This window comes from Lepidochelys kempii, chromosome 6 (genome assembly GCF_965140285.1).
Source record: "Lepidochelys kempii isolate rLepKem1 chromosome 6, rLepKem1.hap1, whole genome shotgun sequence".
Lineage (NCBI taxonomy): Eukaryota > Metazoa > Chordata > Testudines > Cheloniidae > Lepidochelys > Lepidochelys kempii.
In genome coordinates, this window is record NC_136385.1 from 101,938,852 (window position 1) to 101,962,629 (window position 23,778).

Here is a 23,778-nt window from a genome sequence, read left to right on the forward strand (position 1 = left end):
GGCACGTAAATACCTTGCATACTGGCTACAAAAGTGCCATGCAAATATCTGTTCTCACTTTCAGGTGACGTTGTAAATAAGAAGTGGGCAGCATTATCTTCATTAAATGTAAACAAACTCGTTTGTCTTAGCAATTGGCTGAACAAGAAGTAGGACTGGGAAGACAAAACACAAACAATTTCTCAGCCCAACCTGGGCTCCAGCTTCCAGAGTTTTTTCTCCTTTACCTTTCAGTCACTCTAGGTCTTTGCTACCGTTCCCACTCCCACCTGATCATCTCAGGCCTGACCTGATTCACCCATGCTTTCCCTCCTAGGGCCCAGGTGCCTTTGGGTATAGCCCAGTTGGGGTCAGCTGATAAGTTGTGCTCTGACCCTGCTCCCTCTTAAAAGGCTAGTGTCACCCTGTGACAATTGTCTTTTGGCAGCTATCAAACTAACTGACTGATGATGACAGCCACACCCAGAAAGAATTCACCATTACTGAGTCAAGTCCTTGAGAGAAAGGTGTGATGATTTCCTCACATTAAAAACATTGCAATGCCATTGGTATGTTCACCTGAATCATCAGATTTCCTCAGTCAGTGGCCACACAATGAAAACAAAAGGAGGACAATGCAGGGTACAATACAACCTACTCCTTGCAAACTTGAAGGCATTCACTCGTTATATAGCAGATGTAGAAAGTCAGTTACACAGCACTGTGCATTTTAACTGGTGAATAATACACAAGGCTGTTTGGCACATTGTAGGAATTGCTAGTTTGTTATTGAAAAAAAATCTGTGATTTCATATATACTGTAGTAGTATATGGAGAGACTTTAACGATTTGGAGTTTAAGGTATATGTTTTCAGGTTTAAAACACCCTATTCAAATCTAAATTGATTTGTAGGGAAGGGATACTTGCTTGTTAATGCACTCATAACAATGGTGAAAACAGCATGCTTTTCCCTTTAAAATGTGTCATTTGTACATGTAGTGCTACCTGTGTCTGTGTGTATTCATTCTCTACTCCAGTATGTGTGCATATAAATATACAGGTTTAAAAGTCAACTACTCTATTATTGTATGCAATGATGTTGCAGCTGTGTTGGTCCCAAGATATAATAACACTCTGTTGCGAGAATAACCTCGAAAGCTTGTCTCTCTCACCAACAGAAGTTAGTCCAATAAAATATATTACCTCACCCACCTTGCCCCTCTAACTACTCAATTACACTTGTGTGCACAATTTGCACAGCAGTGGAGTTTCCACCACATTGTGATGCACTCCCATGCATTTGGAATGAGGTTGAAGCCCATTGATTTTTAATTCATAATCTAATGGGCTTTTATATGGTAGGACCAAAAGTACTTTGTGATACTGAACACAAACTGGCCAGTGCAGTCACTCTTCTGGGGCTGCATCCTGCAAGATGTTGAGCATAGCCAGTTCCCAATGAAATTGTTTGGAGATGAGGGTGCTCTGTACCTCAAAAGATTGAGACATTTGTCAGTGGCTTACCAACTATAAACTGGTGTCTTTACTCTCTTGTCTGATGTACTTTGGAATGGTTATTATTGGTCCAGATCCTGAAAATTTTACTCAATCCTTACTCAGACAAAACTTCTATTTAAGTCAATATGCGTTTTGCCTGTGAACAGTCAGAATAAGGACTTCATGGTTGGTTCCACTTAAAAATATATTTATTTTATACTCTCCATTGTGCCCACTGAGCAAATACTGCATAACATTTTCTAAACATATTTATATTTCTAAACCAATTCACTTGATTATCTAACTGGCAGGAACGTCTGTGGAGGGAGGGAGTTGTGAGTGACTGTGGAAAGGTATTTTTGGGAAGTGAATTTTGAATTTGTAATTGCAAGTGCTCCACACAGGAGCACAAGTTCCAATTCTAATTCTGTCCAGACAGGAAAGAGAAACCATACCATGTGATCTACATGTCCAATCAGAACCAAGCAACATAGTTTGACTTTTGAATACCAAGCAGGGCAGCTGGAACAATTTGCATAGCGGGGGTACTGAGAGCCACTGAACCAAACTGTAAACCCTGTCTTTGATGGCAACCACTTCAAGCCGTACCCACAGTATCTCTATTTCCAGCACCTATGATTAAGGCTAAGATTTTTTCACGGTTATTTATTAGTAAAAGTCATGAACAGGCCATGGGCAATAAACAAAAATTCACAGAGCCATCACTTGTCCCTTACTTTACTAAAAATAATCGGAGGCAGGGCTAGGTAGGGAGAGGAATGGAATCCCATGTGGGCCAGGGGGACTGACAGGCCAAGCCCCCTGCCATGACCGGGACCACAGCCCCCAGTCCAGTAGCCGCAGCAGGGGTTGCGGCCACAGGGAACCCACAGCTCTTGCTCCAGAGCTGGCCCAGCAGCGGGATAATGGTGCCTGGCCCGACTGCAGCCCCTGCCAAGCCTGGGCCACAGTGGGGGGGAAGGGGGGGCTCATGGCCCCAGCTGCAACCCTGCCAAGCCCCGGACTCTGCGGGGCTGGGGTGCACAGCCCCGACTGCAGCCCCCAGGATGCTGAGGGGCTGGGCCACGTGGCCCCCACCAAGCCCACGGCACTGCAGGGCTGGGGCAAGTGGCCCATGGCTGCAGCCACTGCCAAGCCTGGGACAACGCTGGGGCAGGGTTGCACGGTCCTGGCTGCAGCCCCTGGTGGAAGCTGCGGGGCAGAGGTGCTCATCCCCAGCTGCATCCCCCACCAAGTCTGGGATGCCGGAGGGCTCTGGCACATGGCCCCAGCTGCAGCCCCTGGCCTGGTTGCAGTCTCCCAAGGAAGCTGCTGGGCTGGGGCTGAAGGGTCCTGATTCCATCCAGCTCTAGATGCAGGGCAGGGGCACACAGTCACACCTCCTCCACCTGAACCCCAGAAGTCACGGAGGCTGACAAAGTCACGGAATTTGTGACTGCCATGACCTCCATGACTAAATCGTAACCTGACCTATGATACCAAGGACTGGAACTGAACTGTTTGGGAAGAATTTACAGACCAGGGATTGTTTGGAGAAATCATTCCAGAAATAATTTAGAACAATGTGAATTTGAAAAAATCACCATCTGCTCTGAGACAATTTGCAGACAGGGAAAGAGGCAAAATTAACTCTGGGGTTTGCTCAGTGCCCTCAGTATGAGGTATTATGCAGCTGCCCTGCACTAGGCAGAGCCCTGGTGGAGCAATTAGATTCACTCACTATGATGTCTCTTGCTCCTGAAGTGGAGAAGGAATTTGCTACAGCACTTTACCGGGTATAGCGTACTCCACACCCATCATGTTGGCCCAGCTCCGGTAGTCAGCCCAAGTTGGGGGGGCAGCTCCGCTCCCCATCCCGACTGTCCCCTTCCTGCCCACCTGCTTGGACAGGAATTCCCAGAGTACAGCTCTTGCTCCCTGTTCCCTCACCCTCTCGCCCATACCTAAGATCGTGGAGCCCCAATGCAGCCATGTAGGGGGCTGGGGGGAGAACTGATCTGAATATGCTATTAACTGTGAATCATTCATTCAGTAATTAGCACTGCTCTGACCCCCATAGAAGCATTATACCATATATGTCAGGGAGAAGGTAATGAATTACAACGATGGGGACTCCAATCCTAGGTTGTACCAGCTCCAGCCACCAAAACCTAGGGAATGAATAGAGCCCCTTATATTTAGGGATGGGGCTGAAGTTGTTACTCATTCACTGGGCATTGTGCTTGGCTAAAGACTTGATAATGATTTCACGATTTGCTCCGCAGTGAAGATCTGTGTATCATACCAATATTTTTTGAGCTGTATCGAGTGTCCAAGTGGTCTCAATAGCACACTATCTGGTCTCTCAGCAAGTGAATTCTCATCTCCTGTAAATAAAATTCTGTGCTTTCAAGGCAGTGTTGATTAGAAGGTCATGTGGCTTGCTCATTCATTTAGCAGGTAAAGCTACCAGGCTATACAGTGTTGCTGTGTGATCCTGGACAATTCTATGCAAACCTATGGAACCTGTGAGAGAGGTGAATAGTACATTAGAGAATACATGACCTCCAGGCTGCACCACTCTTTTGCTCTTCCTAGTTTGGTTCTGCATTTTATACTTCGATCCTGCTCCCACCGAAATCAATAGCAAAACTCCCACTAATTTCAATGGTTGCAGGATCAGGCCCTGAGATACCCAGGTGATGGGTGCCATATAAATCACAAAGGATTCCATAACACTAACTGCATGAAGAATCCATCTTCTAGAGGTGTAAGATGCTGGCAGAAAGGACACGTTTACTCATTTTGTTTTTATCATTTAATATTTGTGTGCTTTGATTGCAGAGATCCATTCATTGTAATGCACAGCTCCACATCTCATGTCCTTGCTGTGTGAAACCACATCCTCCATAGTGTATCAAAGAGGAAATTTAGTCAAGTCCTGCCTGGTGTTTCAATGTCCATCGGTCACCTAAAAGAATAAAAAATGGATAAGAAAGACTCTTCAAAAACACATGGTATAATCCCAGCTGTGGCACCCAGAGGATGAAATCCATCTCTGCACAGAGCGCCAGCACAAGGCCTGTGACATATTTTAAATGCTTAAGTGGGCATATAGGCCTCATGTTGAGCCTTTGCACAGGGATGAATTTCACTAATGATAATAGTTTGCAGTGTTGTAGCCATGCTGGGCCCAGGATATTAGAGAGGCAAGGTAGGAACCAGGGAGTGTGACTGGTGTGTTGCTGGCAGGATGCTAGGGTCAGAGTTGCTGATCCAAGGATGTGCAGCACACAAACACTCAGGGTATGTCTACACTGCAATAAAAACCTGCAGCTACCTTGTGCCAGGTGACCAGGGTCATGGGGGTGGGGCTAAGGGGCTGTTTAATTGTGGTGTAGACATTTGGGCTTGGGCTGGAGCCCAGTCTCTAGGACCCTGCAAGGTTGGAGGGTCCCAGAACTCAGGCTGCAGCCTAAGCCCAAATGTCTACACTGCAATTAAACAGCCCATCAGACCAAGCTAAGCATGCCTGAGTCAGCTGGCCCATGCTAGTGGGGGTCTATTTGCAGTGTAGGCATAGCCTCAGGGTGTGACCTGCATGCTTATTGCTGGCTGTGAACGTCCCAGGTAGAGAGTTACAGTAGCAAAGCTTTTAAGGCACATAAGGGTTACAGGGCAAGTAGTGACACAACCCATCACTGGTCTGAATTGCACCCCAGAATATGACTTTATTATTTTATTTATTACACTTGTCAGCATTAGGCAATGATTATTGTTATTGTGACACCTAGAGTTAGTATTGGAGCCCCATTATGGGCTAGATTCTGATCCCGCTCACATCACATTAATAGTTATTCTTTAAATTGCACTGGCAATTAGGCCTAGAATATTCCTGCTTCCAGTGATTTTGTCAGTTGTACAGGTAGGAAAATCCAGCTACACTAAAATCAGCACCATGTAATTACTGCTTGAAAAACTGGATTCTTCTGTATTAATATATACATAAATATACACTCTGCCCATTGGAACTGAAACTAATTAGCTACAAAATTCAAGCATTTAACATGATTTTAGGAAAGATGACACCCACCTAAAGCACAGTTAATTAGCTGAACTGTATTGGCTCCAATTCCCTCTGTTTTTCATCATTCTGAAAGAGGAAGGTATTGGTACAAATGGCCATGCTGTGAAATGAGGAGGACAATCTAGTATTTTTTTTAGCATCAAGCAATGAAGCATTTTAGGGGGTTAAATTGTAAGTGCTCCAATAATAAAGTAATTGCAGATTTTAAAGGGAACAACTTCTAAGAATTCTGAATTCTCTCTTGTTATGGTTAGTTCGCATGGAACAAATGTTTACTGTTGAATTTCTACAGGACTTCTTGTTAAGTCTAAAGATGTAACAGGTTTTTTAAACTTGATGGGTTTGCACATGAATGGCATAGTACTTATCCATGTTGCATCTTTCTATCTCATTCCCTTAGCTTTGCTATAGCATTTATGTTTCTTTTAAATTCATATCTGAGAAGCTTGTGCCTATCATATTCTTTCTTTATCTAGACCATAAGAACTATTCAGGGATGACTTTGTCTACAGCATTGAAAACACAGATAAGAGTTCAAACTGTATTCCTCTGCTTGTTTTTTTGTTGTTGTTTTTTTTTAAATACACTCTTTGAGATAAGATGTAGTGAATAGCGATTAAACCTGGTTTACAAAGGAAGAGGAAATGTATTTTTTAAAAACTGTGGAAGAGTATGTAAAAATCTCAAAATTAACAAATTTTGCCTCTCCTGTTCTATGAGATTACTTGGTGGAGAAGTCATCAAGAGTTTGCTCATGTTGGGGTTTTATTCAAAAGAACAAGGCAGAAATAAGGATGGTATTCTTGGTTCTGTTTGTCAGGCTCCAGTAGGGATTGTACTGGAATAATAGATTCACTTTAGCAATTCAATATTTTTGCTAAATGGAGGGAAAATACTCTCAAGTGTATATTTAGAGATCTATGTTTCTTTTAGGGCCTGATCCTGCAAAATATTAATAGCAGGTGGGATTTTCAAAGCCATCTGAGGAATTTGGACAAAATGAATGGAAATGAATGGAAACTGGACGTTCAAATCGTTTAGGCAGCTTTCAAAATTGCAGCTGCAGTGTGTAGTCCCATTGCTGTAAGGGGACTACTCACGTGGACAAGTGCTTGTTCAATAGCATCTACCTGAATGAACCCTGAGCTTGAATTGTTCAGACTCCTTAAAGCTGAGTGACAATGGGCCAAATGTTGCATCATTACTTATGCATTATGAAAGATGGGGAAAGATTGGGCCAAGAGGGGGCATGGTTTAATGGTTAGAGCTGAGGACTTGTGAGACCTGGGTTTAATTCCTTGCTCCATCTCAGAACTCCTGTGTGACCTTAAGCAAGTTACTTAGTTTTTGTGCTGCATCTTTAAAATGGGAATAATAGCACTTCCCTACCTCACAGAGATGGTGTGAGGATAAAGACATTAAAGGTTGGGAGGTGCTCAGGTAACTCCCTAATGGGGACCATAAAAAGAGATTCCAGAATTTCACTTCCCTTTAGGCATTGTTTTCCGTTATTGTTTGTGACTACAGATTTATGTGGCAAGGCTGTGCAAATGAAGAAGAAAACTTTTAATGGTTGGAATGAGACTAGTTCTAGCACTGATTAAACATTTGGTTAAATATAATTATGGGGGAAAGCGCTACGTACTTTATGGTTTGGTCTCCACCTTCTTAAAGAATAATATAACATCGTTGGAGACAGTAGAGACAGTGCTGTCTGCCAGTGAGATTAGAGAGAGAGGGAAATCTCTAAGCATAAGAAAAAGTGGGCCAGGTGGTTGATCTAGGGAGTTTTTGATTGTTTCACCAAAACATGTTCTGGCATTAGCTTCAACTTCAATATTGCCTTTTTTGAATGGAATTGACCCTGCAGGAGTTTTATGGAGGGTTAAAATCCTTCTAAGCTTGTCTGAACCATTGATATGAAATTACAAATGTGACATTATACTGAATGAAACAGCAACAGAGCCCTGTCGAGGTCAGAGTCACAGCTCACCAAGGAGCCAGGTCACTTGGCATGGGAGCATATTTATAGTTAGACCCAGCCACAGTATCTCTGGAGAAATTCCCAACATTTACATACAGATCTATACAGCCCTGCAGGGACTTGTCTGGATCCCAGGGTGTAAACTGCATAGTCCACTCAGCTAGGGAGATCTGCAGATGGACTAGAATAAAGGGAAAATGAGTGCTGCTATGCATGCCAGCTGCTTTCCAGAGCACTCTGAACATCCTCCTCTGCAGTGGTCCACTAAGAAGCCCTATGCACGAGACAGCAGGGAGGACCATCAATGAATTAAATGTCGTTGCACACCAGGCAGTCCCATTTTGTTTAAAAATCATTTTGTAAAATGTTTGTTACAGTAAATGATTCTTCTACCATGTAGTCAAGGAAGAGGACTGGAAACTCTGTGTGTGGGTGGGTGTGTGTGTGTGTGTGTGAGAGAGAGAGAGGATCTCACCAAACAGTGACTGACTTCAGATGTAGGCTCCCAGCTCCATTCAAATAACGTATATGTGTGTTCAGCTATCACAATGAATTGCGATAGGCAATTTTTTGCTTTGTCAGTTGTACACATCCCGTTCTGCTGTTTTCAGGGATTTGGGACAACGTGCTGCAGCCGTTCCCAAGGACATCTCAATATCCTAAACTCTGAATCTTTCAGCAAAGACTTGTCTCTTCCTTCTGTTGTAAGTCGACTTACTGTCATTTGCAACATTAACCTTTTCCCTTCTTACACCAGGTCTACACTATGAACTTTTGTTGGCATACCTGTGTCAGTCAGGGTGCAGTGTGTGACCAACAGCTCTGCCAGCTAAAGCCCCTGAGTTTTTGCTAGTATTACGTATTGTGCTCGGGCAGTCTGGAATAAGCTGTACTAGCAAAAGTGCAGTTTTGCTGGTATAGACACATCAGCACTAGAGATAAGTCTACACTACAAGCACTACAGCAGCACAGCTGTGGTTCTGCCGCTTTGCTGCTTTAGAGCTGCAATGTAGACACTTGCCACAGCAAAGAAAGGAGTTTTTCCATCACTGTATTAAATACACCCCCTCAAGAGGTGGTAGCTAGGTTGACGGAAGTCTAAAGTAGTGTCTCTATCAGGGCAAAGGTCTGTGTAACAACGTCTGTTGGGTGTGTCTAGGTATAGACCAGCCTAGGGATGCTTTTCTAGTAGTTACACCAGTATAGCTGTACTAGCAACGCAGTTCTAGGGTCGCTCAGCTATCCAAGAAAAAGAGTGCTTTTGCTGGTAAGACTTATAGCAGTTGCCCTATTCTGGCAAAAGGACGTTTTTTTGCTGGTATAAGTACTTCTCCTCCAGGGCTTTTGCTGAGATAGCTATGTCAGAAGAGTGATTTTTTTTTTAACACTCCAGACATAGTCATGCCAGCAAAAATTAAGAGTAGACCAGTTTCCCAGCCATTCTTATTGCCTGATATTACATAGAATGTCCACTCTGCTCCTCTACAGTAGAGACTTGGTGGGATAATTCACATGACTGGAGCACTGTCATGGATGGTTATAAACTGTTCAGGAAGGACAGGCAGGGCAGAAAAGGTGGGGGAGTAGCACTGTATGTAAGGGAGCAGTATGACTGCTCAGAGCTCCGGTAAGAAACTGCAGAAAAACCTGAGAGTCTCTGGATTAAGTTTAGAAGCGTGAGCAACAAGGGTGATGTTGTGGTGGGAGTCTGCTGTAGACCACCGGACCAGGGGGATGAGGTGGACGAGGCTTTCTTCCGGCAACTCACAGGAGTTACTAGATCACAGGCCCTGGTTCTCATGGGAGACTTCAATCACCCTGATATCTGCTGGGAGAGCAATACAGCGGTGCACAGACAATCCAGGAAGTTTTTGGAAAGTGTAGGGGACAATTTCCTGGTGCAAGTGCTGGAGGAACCAACTAGGGGCAGAGCTCTTCTTGACCTGCTGCTCACAAACAGGGAAGAATTAGTAGGGGAAGCAAAAGTGGATGGGAACCTGGGAGTCAGTGACCATGAGATGGTCGAGTTCAGGATCCTGACACAGAAAAGGAAGGAGAGCAGCAGAATACGGACCCTGGACTTCAGAAAAGCAGACTTTGACTCCTTCAGGGAACTGATGGGCAGGATCCCCTGGGAGAATAACATGAGGGGGAAAGGAGTCCAGGAAAGCTGGCTGTATTTTAAAGAATCCTTATTGAGGCTACAGGGACAAACCATCCCGATGTGTAGAAAGAATAGTAAATATGGCAGGCAACCAGCTTGGCTTAACAGTGAAATCCTTGCTGATCTTAAAGAAGCTTACAAGAAGTGGAATATTGGACAAATGACCAGGGAAGAGTATAAAAATATTGCTCAGGCATGCAGCAGTGAAATCAGGAAGGCCAAATCACACCTGGAGTTGCAGCTAGCAAGAGACGTTAAGAGTAACAAGAAGGGTTTCTTCAGGTATGTTAGCAACAAGAAGAAAGTCAAGGAAAGTGTGGGCCCCTTACTGAATGAGGGAGGCAACCTAGTGACCGAGGATGTGGAAAAAGCTAATGTACTCAATGCTTTTTTTGCCTCTGTATTCACGAACAAGTTCAGCTCCCAGACTACTGCACTGGGCAGCACAGCATGGGAAGGAGGTGACCAGCCCTCTGTGGAGAAAGAGGTGGTTCAGGACTATTTAGAAAAGCTGGACGAGCACAAGTCCATGGGGCCGAATGCGCTGCATCCGAGAGTGCTAAAGGAGTTGGTGGATGTGATTGCAGGGCCATTGGCCTTTATCTTTGAAAACTCATGGCGATCGGGGGAAGTCCCGGATGACTGAAAAAAGGCTAATGTAATGCCCATCTTTAAAAAAGGGAAGAAGGAGGATCCTGGGAACTACAGGCCAGTCAGCCTCACCTCAGTCCCTGGAAAAATCATGGAGCAGGTCCTCAAGGAATCCATTCTGAAGCACTTAGAGGAGAGGAAAGTGATCAGGAACAGTCAGCATGGATTCACCAAGGGCAAGTCATGCCTGACTAATCTAATTGCCTTCTATGACGAGATAACTGGTTCTGTGGATGAAGGGAAAGCAGTGGACGTGTTGTTCCTTGACTTTAGCAAAGCTTTTGACACTGTCTCCCACAGTATTCTTGCCAGCAAGTTAAAGAAGTATGGGCTGGAAGAATGGACTATAAGGTGGATAGAAAGTTGGCTAGATTGTCGGGCTCAACAGGTAGTGATCAATGGCTCCATGTCTAGTTGGCAGTTGGTATCAAGTGGAGTGCCCCAAGGGTCGGTCCTGGGGCCAGTTTTGTTCAATATCTTCATAAATGATCTGGAGGATGGTGTGGATTGCACCCTCAGCAAGTTTGCAGATTATACTAAACTGGGAGGAGAGGTAGATACGCTGGAGGGGAGGGATAGGATACAGAGGGACCTAGACAGATTGGAGGATTGGGCCAAAAGAAATCTGATGAGGTTCAACAAGGACACGTGCAGAGTCCTGCACTTAGGACGGACGAATCCCATGCACCGCTACAGACTGGGGACCGAATGGCTCGGCAGCAGTTCTGCAGAAAAGGACCTAGGGGTTACAGTGGACGAGAAGCTGGGTATGAGTCAACAGTGTGCCCTTGTTGCCAAGAAGGCCAATGGCATTTTGGGATGTATAAGTAGGGGCATTGCTAGCAGATCGAGGGACGTGATTGTTCCCCTCTATTCGACATTGGTGAGGCCTCATCTGGAGTACTCTGTGCAGTTTTGGGCCTCACACTACAAGAAGGATGTGAAAAAATTGGAAAGAGTCCAGCGGAGGGCAACAAAAATGATTAGGGGATTGGAACACATGACTTATGAGGAGAGGCTGAGGGAACTGGGATTGTTTAGTCTGCGGAAGAGAAGAAGGAGGGGGGATTTGATAGCTGCTTTCAACTACCTGAAAGGGGGTTCCAAAGAGGATGGCTCTAGACTGTTCTCAGTGGTAGCAGATGACAGAACAAGGAGTAATGGTCTCAAGTTGCAGTGGGGGAGATTTAGGTTGGATATTAGGAAAAACTTTTTCACTAGGAGGGTGGTGAAACACTGGAATGCGTTACCTAGGGAGGTGGTGGAATCTCCTTCCTTAGAAGTTTTTAAGGTCAGGCTTGACAAAGCCCTGGCTGGGATGATTTAGTTGGGGATTGGTCCTGCTTTGAGCAGGGGGTTGGACTAGATGACCTCCTGAGGTCCCTTCCAACCCTGATATTCTATTATTCTATGAGAGGAAAGTAGAGCAACAGTCAGTTTAAATATACAAGACCATTGTTGCAACCACTGGGATAGAAGAGGGAAATATTTCCCCTGATTTTTTATTACTGTGTTGATGCCCCCTTGATGCAGTGTAAAGTGTTGTGGATGTTTATTCCTGGTTCCCCATAACCCAGCTATTTTCATGTTGTTGTACCACTGGATAAGATACGGATTTACCCAACAAGCCATGACATTGTTTATCTGGCTGATCTGGTTATTTCTAACATGAGGATGATCTGAATGCTTTATAAGTTTCCTTCTGATTAAGTGATAAAGTGATAAGCTGCAGCATGACAGTTTAGCCTGGCAGGTAGAGGACAGCAAAGCAAAGCTGAATGTTTCACGCAGTTAGAACATGAAAGAGGCAATTTATGGAGATTATAGTTCAGGAGCTTTACTCTAGCCACCTTTTAAAGCAGATCAGGAATAACTAATTATGATTTTCCACTGAATGCATCCGATGAAGTGAGCTGTAGCTCACGAAAGCTTATGCTCAAATAAATTTGTTAGTCTCTAAGGTGCCACAAGTCCTCCTTTTCTTTTTGCAAATACAAACTAACACGGCTGCTACTCTGAAACCTGTAATTATGATTGTAGTTTTAAAACTAAGAAGTTAGTCTTGTTTTCATGCCTTCCCTCTCTCAGTAACTCTAAAGCACTAGAATCCATCACCCTTGTGACTGGCTCCTTAAATGGTATTCACTAAAGGAGTGGAATGCTCAGTCACTTTCACAACTTATCTCAGGGAGGGAGCCCTTGAGTGTGTTTGTGAGATGTGCCTTTATTTATAATAATCAGTCTAAGGGTTTCATTGTTTTCTTTATCCACTCTCACTGGCTTCAACAGGGCTATTCATGTGAGTAAGGATTACAGGATGAGTCCACCACTGCTTTATAAGACACACACATTATGACTGGTGTGCTGATTTCTAATGCAGGGCCTGATTGTGGCTGCCCCTGGGCAGGGAATAAGGGAGGGCATAAACATCAAACCTGTCTTCTCTCCTCCACTGTATAGGGGCCAGGCACAATCCCACTACTTGTGGGAACTAGCCTCCCCAAATGGGGCCTTGAACAATGATGGAGCAAGTTAGCTGACACTCCCTATCCCCAACACTGTTAATTGCTCTTAGGGGTGTAATAGTAGGGTGTTCCCCTGAATGCTAGGTACCTCCAGGTGCCACACGCCTCCAGGTGCCTGACTACAAAGCCACCATTGAGCTCTAAAGAATTGGGTACAACAGGCAATGCATCCTGGGATAGTAACAGGATCCCATAGGTGGCAAAATAAGGCTGCCGGGCCAAGGAATTTTTAATCACATCAGAAATACAACAAGAAATTGAACTGATACATTAAACTAAGGGCAAAAATTAAATTCATTGGTTGAAAAGGCATTATAAGTATAAGCACAACATCACAGACAATCAAAGAGCTCTGATTGTAGGTTAAATTGCAAAGCCATTGCAATATTAGCAGCATCATAGTGACTCATTACTGTTGCTATAGTGTTAGCCCCTCTTTCTGTCCACCTCCTTTTTCTGGGAAAGGACTGGAGTATCTAATTATAACACTGATAGCAAACACACACATATTCAAAAAGGAAATCAAGCCTGCTGGAGCAGTAACAAGACAGAAATTTTGCACCATTATGAAAAAAAACACTGCATTCAAGATCTAAGATGGATTGAAAAATGTATCATCATCTCCCCTCTGCTCCTCCACACACATAAATTCAGTGCCCCCAAAGTCACTAATCAGAGTTGGAGTTGACCAGCAGTGCCTTGTACCCTTCCAGGATATTGAGTGGCCTATACTTTATCTTCTGAAAACCAGGAAATAGAGAGTTAAGGTATAACAAAGTGGAAATCAGGAAATACAGAGTTAAGATACATATCAGCCCTGCCCTACAGCCTAACACTGCCCCCTGGAGTTGCCAAGAGCCACTGGAGATGTAGAATGTATGGTACTGCCAGGACTGCCCTATAATATCCAAACATAAGGGATGACCAAGGGCTAGTCTACACTAGAAGCGCTACAGTAGCACAGTTGTAGCATGTCTGCTGATGAAACCATTATGTTTAAGAGCCGATGGCAGAGAGCTCTTCCATCAGCATAATAAAGCCACCTCCGCAAGAGGCAGTAGCTTCTCCCACCAACATAGCGCAGTCCACACCAGTGCTTAGTTCGGTGTAACTTACATCATTCAGGGTGGTGGCTTAGTCACACCACTGAGCGACATAAGTTATACTGATATAACCTGTAGAGTAGACAAGCCCTAAGTAAGTGTATCCATTTTATGTGTTGTGTTGTGTCCCACACAACTGTATTGTCTCATTCATATGCAAGCACTCCAACAGCCTTGCTCCCAATTTTTTTGACTGGCACAGGGATTACTTGCAGCAGGTTGCCCCAACACACACTGAGACAGGAGGAGAGGTTCATTTGCATCCAAAGGGACTGTGAACGTCCCATTTCTATGCAGAATTATAGTAGGTTGTGCATGCAGAGGCGCATGATATTCTATTCTTGCCCTGGGGATTTGTAGCAGTCTGGTGCCATACATGACAATACAGTACAGGGCAGAAGTAAGTGCAGGCAATGCTTCAGAGGGAATCCTTAGAACAAGGATCAAGGAATGGTCACATTTGGCAACTCTGGAGCAGTTTGTGCAGAGCAGATGAAATGCTCGAGTATAAGCCAGGCGTAGCCAGCTGGTTTTCACTAAGCCTACCCTAAATGCAGTGTGGACACAGTCTGACATTTTCTTCTGGTGTCCCCATGTGCAGTGCCTCTACAGTGTTCTGTATCAACTGGAAGGATAAAGTGCTGTGATGTCCATCAGGGGCGGGATAGCTGAGAAAGGCACAAGGAGTCCTCCAGTAGGGCTGGAGGGGCATGGAGAGGAAGGAAAGTGGTACCTGATGACATATCTACCATGTAGAGGCAGCAAGGGGGAATGGACGAGAGTCTTTTCTGGGGAATAATCTCATTATGCACATGGATTTTGGAGCATTTTGAAAAGTAAAGAAAGCTCATAACTGGGGGGCGGGGAGGGATGTAATATGGGAACCTCTTGTTCAGAAAACCGCAAATTTACATAATAAATTGTACTCTAGGCCCTGTTGAGATTCTTCAAGACAGGCTCCCTAAGCGTGTGGATTTTAGAGCTTTGAATATTAAAATCAGCTCCTTATGGGGGGACTGTAAGAGGATCCCTCTGACCAAATGACCACAATTTGCATCACTTACTATTCCCCTGGTCTTATGGTGGAACAGTAACAGTATGTTGGGATGGATGCATTAGGATTTCCATTTTCAGAAAAGTGAAAATGCCTATAAACATTCTGGTTTTGTGTTACAGTATCATTTAAAATATTTATTGAAATGTATGCACTACTAGATTTTTCTATAGCTGTCTGTAGAAAAGAGGACATCAGCTGATGTTTGCTGTGACTGTTTTTTAAAGGGCCATGTGACTAAAATTTGTATAGTGTCTGACTTTTTCTTTGGGCCCCTTTTTCATAGAAACTACAACATGTTGAGGGTCTGTTTCCTTTTTGTAGATTGGGTGAATTGTTATAGAAAATTGAAATTTGTTGTCTCTCTTTATTTTTCATGATAAACATAACTTACCGTTTTGACTGAGAAGAGTATCTTGATACCACATTAGTCAATGTCAAACTTACGCCAGTCCATAAAATAGGGTTTTCTATTAGGGAAGCACTTCCTGATGCTCATCAACCCTTTTGATCACGCTAATGTTGAGAGTCACAAGCTACTTGCTTTCCTTTGATCACATTCAGTCCCATGGTTGGTTTACTAGAATCTTTCATCATTCCACTCTTTATTTAATGCAATTTTCCTTGACAATACTTCTAAAGTAAAATCTGAAATATCGGCTCTTAAACCAGAAGCTTAGCTCTAAGGCAAAACTTCCTGAAGGAGCCCCTGCAGAATGGACTTTTGTAAAAGTTGTGTGGTGCTCTAGTAAAACTCTCATTGACTTTAATAGGAGGTAAAACTTATTGTAATTCCCTGAAAAATTAGTCCTAGTAGAGTGAAATCATAAATCAGGATGAATATTCAGCAAACCATATTCAATGTTTAACATTAGAGTGCAAAGAGAAAAACATCACATTGGAAAAACTGAAGCTATTAAGGAGCATGTCTACTTAGTCCATCTGGATAAAGTGAAATGTAATATCAGATACATGTTCAGCCAGTGGACTGTGGTTCTGATCCAAAGCTCATTGAAATAAAGAGGAGTTGACATTTTTTGAAAATTTTCATGGAACAGAAATTACAAAAAATTCAGTTTGGAAATGTTGAAATGTTTCATATTGACATTTTTGCTTGAGCTAAACAATTCAAGATTTCAGAAATCAAAATGTTTCATTTTGGTTTCTTGAATGGATCTGGAATGCTTCATTTTGAGTCAGTTCAATATTAAACTACATTTCCCCAAAGTGGTACATTTGCCTCATCCGAGTTGTAGTTCAGGAGCCTGATATCTCTATTTGCCAGGCTCCCTAGTCAGACTACATCACCCATAATGGACCCAGAGTCATGTGACTCCCATGATGCACCATGCAGATCAGTCAGAGGGAAATTCACTTTGTATGATGGGAGACGTAGTCCTCTAAGGAGCCTGGCCCATATGAGAGAATGGGGGCCCAAACTACATCTCCCATAAGACAATGTACTGATAAGGATATGTATTTTAAGTTTTTGTTGAACTAATTTTAAATTAAAATTTTTGGTCAGTTCAAAACCCCAAAATATTCCAATTCAGGTCAAACTTAACTGAAATGAAATTTCATTTACAATTTCCTGACAGAAAATCAATTTTTTTTTCAGAAAATTTAAAATTTCAGTTTTGCAGAAGATGCATTTTCTAGCAAAAAATCAATTCCACTGGAAAATTCCTGACCGGCTCTCTCTAAAAGCCAGATAGCAAACCTTGATATCAGATGAGGAAAAGGATAGGAAACAGATGGGTAAGACAGAAAGCCAAGGTGAAGAATATCCTCTAGACTATTAAGAACAACAAGGGAGCAGGTGTGTCAAAAGAAAAACAGATGGGAAGTGGTCTACACTTTTCATGGAACGAGAACCATAGGTGAAATCTTGGCCCTACTGACATCAGTAGCATAGCCTCCTTTGATTTCAATGGGGCAAGAATTTCACACCATACGTTGTGAGTGCTGATTCTTCCTGTATGTAACTTCCAAGAGGGAGAGGTGAGATGATAGCTTTGCACACTGAGCTCATGCCCAGGACAGGGATACTTGATGGCATTATAATAACTTCATCCTGAAGTAGAGATTGTGAGGCTGTAACAATAACTTGTTACATCCAAATGGAAGATTGGAAGTAGCAGTTCAATATACATAACTATCTGCTTAAATCTGTGAAGTGAAAACAACGGGTCTGACTTAATGTTGATTTTCTTTTCCTTTTCACAACCAAACCCCTCCGTGGCTACCTGATTTTGATGTTATACAGTAATATTTACACTTGTGTTCTAATTACTCAAACTGGGTATTTGTGTATGGCTTGGTTTAATGACCTTAGCATTTAACTGGCCCTAGCAAGGTTTTGATGAAGACGAATGGAAATGCTTGCACTTCTGTTTGTACTGATTTTTCAGTTGCTTTAGATCCAGATTTAGCAGCAGAGTAGTATATTGATTTACACAGAGAAATCTATTTCTACCACCAAACAGGCCAGAGACTTCATTTATGTAGAAGTAAATCTCTGTCCCAAGAGAAAACAGGCTCTACAGAAAGGCCACAAGCCTGTGGAAGACACAGATTTTCTCTATCAACAGACTGATTCTTCCTTCCATATATGGCAGATCCTTTTTCAAAAGATGCCTACAATATTGTCAGATCACAGATGCTTACTCTGTGTGAACTCTCAGCTCACGATACTTATTCCTAAACCTTGCTCTTACACAAATAGAAATTGAATTAAAGTGAGAAAACTTGTTGATACTACAATCTTTCTTCACTTTCACTGGAAACCTTTGTGTCGTGCATTTCTAGCAATATCAACAATACATAGCCATATCCAGGCAACTGTGGATTGAGGGAATAGAATATTCGTCAGTATCTTAAAAACATGTAATTCTCCCACTCCCAACCCAACTGATTTCCACTTGATTACACATAATTCTGTCTTCTCTAGTCTTTCTGTGTATTTTGTCCATCAATAAGTGGGTTTCAAGACATCTGTCACAAAACAACTTTCAAAGTAAAATGTATTAATCATTCGGATTTTAACATCCTCCACTCATATCGTAAAAATCTTCATCCATTATTACATGCAATGCTTTTTTTATTCTGCAATTCTCTTCCTTTTATTTCTGCCTCACATAAATATATTCTTTTCATGTATTGCCCACTGTTGTTATTTCCTCATATAGTTTCATTCTCTTCATTCCTTTCTCAGTCTGAGGCTTCACTTCTTGCTCTTTCACTACCACTCTAGCCTGCTGTGCTAGTTATTCATGTAGCTGTTTCCCTTCTCCTCTTGAATCACCCTTTTCAGTCTAAATTTGGACTGCTTGGTTTCTCCTGTCCACCTGAAATAGATCCTAGTCCAGTTCACTCAGGCTCCAACCAAAGTCCCTAATCTCAATCCAACTGAGATCCCTAACGTTCACTTTTGTGTCCACACTATTAACTACTCCAAGGTGAGGAACAGGAGAATGGTAATTATATCTAATCATGTAACTCCTAGGACCACATTTTTCAAGCAAGTAGGCAGAAGTCTACTCACAAAATGAGAATGCATATTTGTGTGCCACATTGACCAATAACAACATTTTGAGATACATTTTCTGATGTATGTACCTGAGTTGCACCTGCCAAAAAACATGTAGGTAAAGTGCGTGAATGATTAGATGCTTAGAATGTGAATGTGATGTTTAGAATGGATAATTACTGGCAGGTTCAAATCTGTATTCACACCCCCGAAGAAGACAGCAAAAATAATGGGAAGGTCTATGTGCATGGCCAGCTACTTAAAGGCTGAAGTGAATCTTTAAGGGAGTAAGACCTCAAACTCTTTTTGTATCAGATCCAGGGACTTGCATGTTCAAGGAAATAGGAATACTTGAAAGCCCTCTATTTTTATGACTGTGCTCTCCATGGCCTAAGAAATCAACAACTAAAGGAGACACCACTATCTGGTTGTGAACATATTTAGAATATGTTGTCACTGCTGTTTCTAAATTTCCTTCATATTAAAGTATAAATCTTTCAAACAAATAGATTATTCCATTCTTCGGTGATACACATGTGTAAACTCCAGTCTGTAGCTCTGATACATTATATGATCATGACTGTAGCAATGACTTCCTTCTCTAGTTCTGAAAAGTATGTTTTTCTTGGTACAAATATAAAGGGCCAGATTGTGTCTGACAGGAAGAGAAAATGCAAAAAGTCTTTCTGAAGTGGGACTGCTCCAGTGTTGCCAGAGCTGGTCCCAAGCTTGAAGCATCCATGCTGTATGAGGATGATCTATGATATCTAATGCCACAGAGAGGTCCAGAAGGATGAATATGGATCCCCTTCACTGGTCTATGGAGAGAAGGAAGTTAACCACGAGAGCAACAAGTGTTTCTATATCATATCATGGCCTGAAGCCTGGCTGAGAGGGATCCAGTGTTAGGGCTGGTCAAAAAAATTCTGTCAAAACTGTTTTTCAATAGAAAAATAGGTTTTTGAAGAAACAGGTTGTTTTTTTTTCAGAAAAAGTGTGTGCTTTCCACAGAATTTTCATTTTTCATCAAAAAACTGCCCCAAAACGGAAAAAGTTTAATCTGAAAATCAACATATTTATGCCACAAACTGAAATATTTTGATTCAGAAATGCTGCCAGAGTGCCTCATAGGAGCTGTAGTTCAGGTGCCTCGTGTTCCCATTCTGCTCTGTGCACCAGGTTTCCTGGTAGGACTCCATCTCCTAAGATGTACTGCTTCCCTCGCCAACAAGAGAGCCTGAGGTGTATCATGGGAGATGTAGTCCAACCAGGGAGCCCAGCCCATAGAGGAGACTTGGGAGCATGAGGCACTGCAGCAGTATTTCAGTTGGCAGCTGAAAAAAATATATCTTTTTTTGCCTAAAAGTAGAAATTTTATGCTGCAGGAGGGAAAAAACATTTTTCAACCAGTTCTAGCCAGGATACCTGAAGCTGACAGATGGTGACAGAGGTTGCTGTTGCTAGGTTCTCAGTTAGCTTGCTTAGCAAAGGGAGATTAGACACTACATGATCTTTTTGATTTAATTCACAGGTACAATAGGTTCCCCACCTAGACCCTTTGAAGTTTTAGGGAGAATGTATATGAAAGCAGACGACAGGCAGCAATGCTGTTTTGTTGTTTAATTGGAAGAGGGAGTTTTGGTTTTAGAGCTTTTTCTGGCCGAGCAAAGAGATTGATTTTTGGCAAAGAGCTGCTGTGTTTGCAGAGTATACAAGCATGGGTACTTTTACCTAGACATAAGTTCTATTGATTTGCTCTTTAGTCACTGAATGATCGACACTACCCCTGACATCACACTAGAGAAAAAACAAGAGAAAAAGGAAGCAATTTCCCATCATACAGTATTTGCAGTGACCAGCTAGGCTATTTGCATGACAATATGTTTAATTAGAATCATGCACTGAAGTCCATAAAGTGACACCAGGAATGAGTTTGGCCCAAAATATTTCTTCATGAATGGATCTACAAGCCATTTTGTAAACTGATTTAGCAGTGCGGCTACAAGCCTACCGTTTATTTTTTCCACAACCCCCAGAAGACAATATTGTTAGATTTAGATTAATATCTGTACTGTACAGTGCTTTTAGGTTTTCCAATCTAGCACTACACGAAATTATCATTAGTTTCGATTAATACATTTTGAGATTTATAAGTAGAAAGGAAAAAAGCATTTTCTTTCTCCAAAACGTCAAAATTGAGCCCACACTGGGAAAGGACAAGGAACAGAAGCTGGGCTCACTGGCTTTCTGATTTAATGTCCTGTGTTTTCCATTATTTACAATTCATAATGGGTTTTCTGTCTTGACTGTTTGGGTGTCTTTATAGAACCTTTACTGTTCGGCTTGCACCTATGGAAATGTGCACTCAGATAGGAATTTTAAATGACAAGGGATATGAATTTTATGGGTTTGGGCTCAGGCTCTAGCCGCTATGTCAATGGCAAAACTCACGTTATTTTGAATGGGTATGGGATCAAGCCTCCAGCAGAAGTTACGCCGCATCACTAACTCAACACAGTTTAGAATAATCTGCCTTAACTACCTAGGGCCAGCCACAGGTTTTGCTGTGCCCTATGGGACTTATCCTGTGCAGGCCTCCTCTTCCTCTCCACTTGCAATTTGGTCTGCTGTGTATCTACAAATTTGACCCCCATGTCTTCCAGCCTGCTGTAGATGTAAAAACAGGGATGTTCCCAGCTCCCCACCCTCTATTTGTCTCTCCTGGCACAAGAACAATGCACTTAGAAATACTGAATACATTTCCCTTATATCCAATTCTCTAGTTCCTTTATTTCATGCAGTTAATATTCTGCACTTACAGACAGAGGAGAACAAATGCAGATGTGTGTCTTATTCAATGTGCTATTTTTTTGTTCTCTCAGCAAGACTGCTTTAACTTAATTGGACAGTTAATTAATCACTTGTTCAACTTCTCTAGACCCTGTTCAGACTACAGCAAACATATTCAACATGTATATTACCTCTAATGCCCATCATATTTAAGACAAATTTATTCATTTTGATTCTTTATAAACATCCTATTTAGGGCAATTTTGTCTTTTCAATAAATATTAGCCCCAAGCAAAAATGGGATTTTCAGACTGGAAAGAAAAAAAATCCATGTGGGAATATTTGCAAAGGTGCAAAACATATCTGAGTTGGAAAGCAACACAGAAGAAGACAGGAAAGCAGGGCCGCTCCTGTAATGCTCCAGCACAGATGTGAACTGTGGAGCAGAGCCCGGGCAAGTGGGAAAGAGGGGAAAATCTGGTAATGAATCAACATAGGTCTGACCGTGAGGATTAATCCATTCATTGACTGTTGAAGTAAATGGGAATTATTTTATTGACTTCACTGGACTTTGATCAGGCCAATGAAGCAGAACAGAATGCAAGAAAAAGAGGTCAGCATAGTAATTCAGAAGATTAGCTCTGAAACAGGGAGCCGGGCACAGAGTTGTGGTAAAGTGCCCTCTGCAGCAGATAGCAGCTCAGATCCTCAGTTAAACAGCTCTTTCTTCAAATGTATTTGCTTTCATTTATTTCATTTCATTTCTAATTAGGGGGAAGTGCCCCTCTGCTTATTTTTAGCACTGGAATAATGTGGGTCATAAGCATGTAGAACTTGGAGAGAATTCCCAGCTACTCTTTCAAAGCTAATAGGAGCCATAGTGATTTCCTGCCGGTTGTTTTGGCTTGCATGTGGCAAAACCCTTGATGCTGTAACTAAGGGTTCAGAGTAACAGCCGTGTTAGTCTGTATTCGCAAAAAGAAAAGGAGTACTTGTGGCACCTTAGAGGCTAACCAATTGGTTAGTCTCTAAGGTGCCACAAGTACTCCTTTTCTTTTTGTAACTAAGGGGTTATTTTTGCTCAACTCTTCTGTTTTTTCTTGCAGGGTTCGGCATGACTACCCCAGCCACCGTTGGAGGAAAAATTTTTCTGATATTTTATGGCCTTATAGGATGTGCAGGGACCATTTTATTCTTTAACCTGTTCCTGGAGCGCTTGATCACGGTCATAGCCTACATCATGAAATCCTGCCATGAGAGACAGCTGAGGAGAAAAGGGATCCTCCCTCATGACAGCCGGCGGGGCTCAGGGAACTCTGAGGTGGACAGCTTGGCAGGGTGGAAGCCATCTGTGTACTATGTCATGCTCATTTTATGTGTAGCATCACTCATCATTTCCTGTTGTGCCTCTGCAATGTACACACCGATTGAAGGGTGGAGTTACATTGACTCACTTTACTTTTGCTTTGTGGCCTTCAGCACTATTGGTTTTGGTGACCTGGTCAGTAGCCAAAATGCCCAGTATGAAAGCCAAGGCCTTTACCGATTTGGCAACTTTGTCTTCATATTCATGGGGGTTTGCTGTATCTATTCCTTATTTAATGTGATCTCGATTGTTATCAAACAGTCCATAAACTGGATATTAAAGAAGCTGGATTGCAGGTGCTGCCCCAGATGCCAAAGAAAATTCTTTAGGTCACGGAGGAATGTTGTGATGCCAGGGAATGTCCGGAGCCGGCGGAACATCTCCATTGAGACTGATGGGGTCAATGAGAGCGACACAGATGGACGCCGGCTGTCTGGAGAGATGATCTCCATGAAAGACTTCTTAGCCTCCAACAAAGTGTCACTGGCTATCATGCAAAAACAGCTGTCAGAAACTGCCAATGGCTACCCAAGGCAGTTGAACTCTAGTTCTAAACATAATGGATTCTCTGGCGGGGTGGGAGCCCTAGCGATTATGAATAACAGGCTGGCAGAGACAAGTGTGGATAGGTAAAAAAAAAAAAATCAAAACAATGGGAAATGCATCAACAAGTATAGAGATAACTAGGGAATGAATGTCATCAGAGAAGCGGGGCTAAATGAGCAGGACACCTTTTGTTAGAAGGTCTCTCACTTTTGTGGGAGGGTCTGTCAGTTAACATCTGTTGTTCTTTGCACTACTCAGATCTCTATCTTCCTTTCTCCCCTTCCATTTGCTCCCTAAACAGGTCACTGAAGGATAAATTTCAAACTAAATATAATGTAGCCCCAACACCAATTTTCTATGGCCTGTCTTTCCTGTATTTACGTTAAGGTCAGTTTCAGGAATAAGGAATGGATGGCCTTGGGAAACATCACCCTCCACAACACCGGACTGAAATTCTGTATCGAACTGATATTTAGTTCAAAGATGGTATTGGGGTTTTTGT

At 42.6% G+C, this 23,778-nt stretch overlaps 1 protein-coding gene across 1 annotated transcript in view; it reads left to right on the forward strand.

Moving 5' to 3' along the window:
• Window positions 1-23,363, forward strand: part of KCNK13 (potassium two pore domain channel subfamily K member 13) — a 124,670-nt gene extending 101,307 nt beyond the window's left edge. Inside the window, exon 2 of the mRNA XM_073350698.1 lies at window positions 22,471-23,363. Coding sequence (XP_073206799.1) covers window positions 22,471-23,363 — 893 coding nt within the window. The remainder of the gene's footprint in view (window positions 1-22,470) is intronic.
• The last annotated feature ends 415 nt before the right edge of the window (window positions 23,364-23,778 follow it).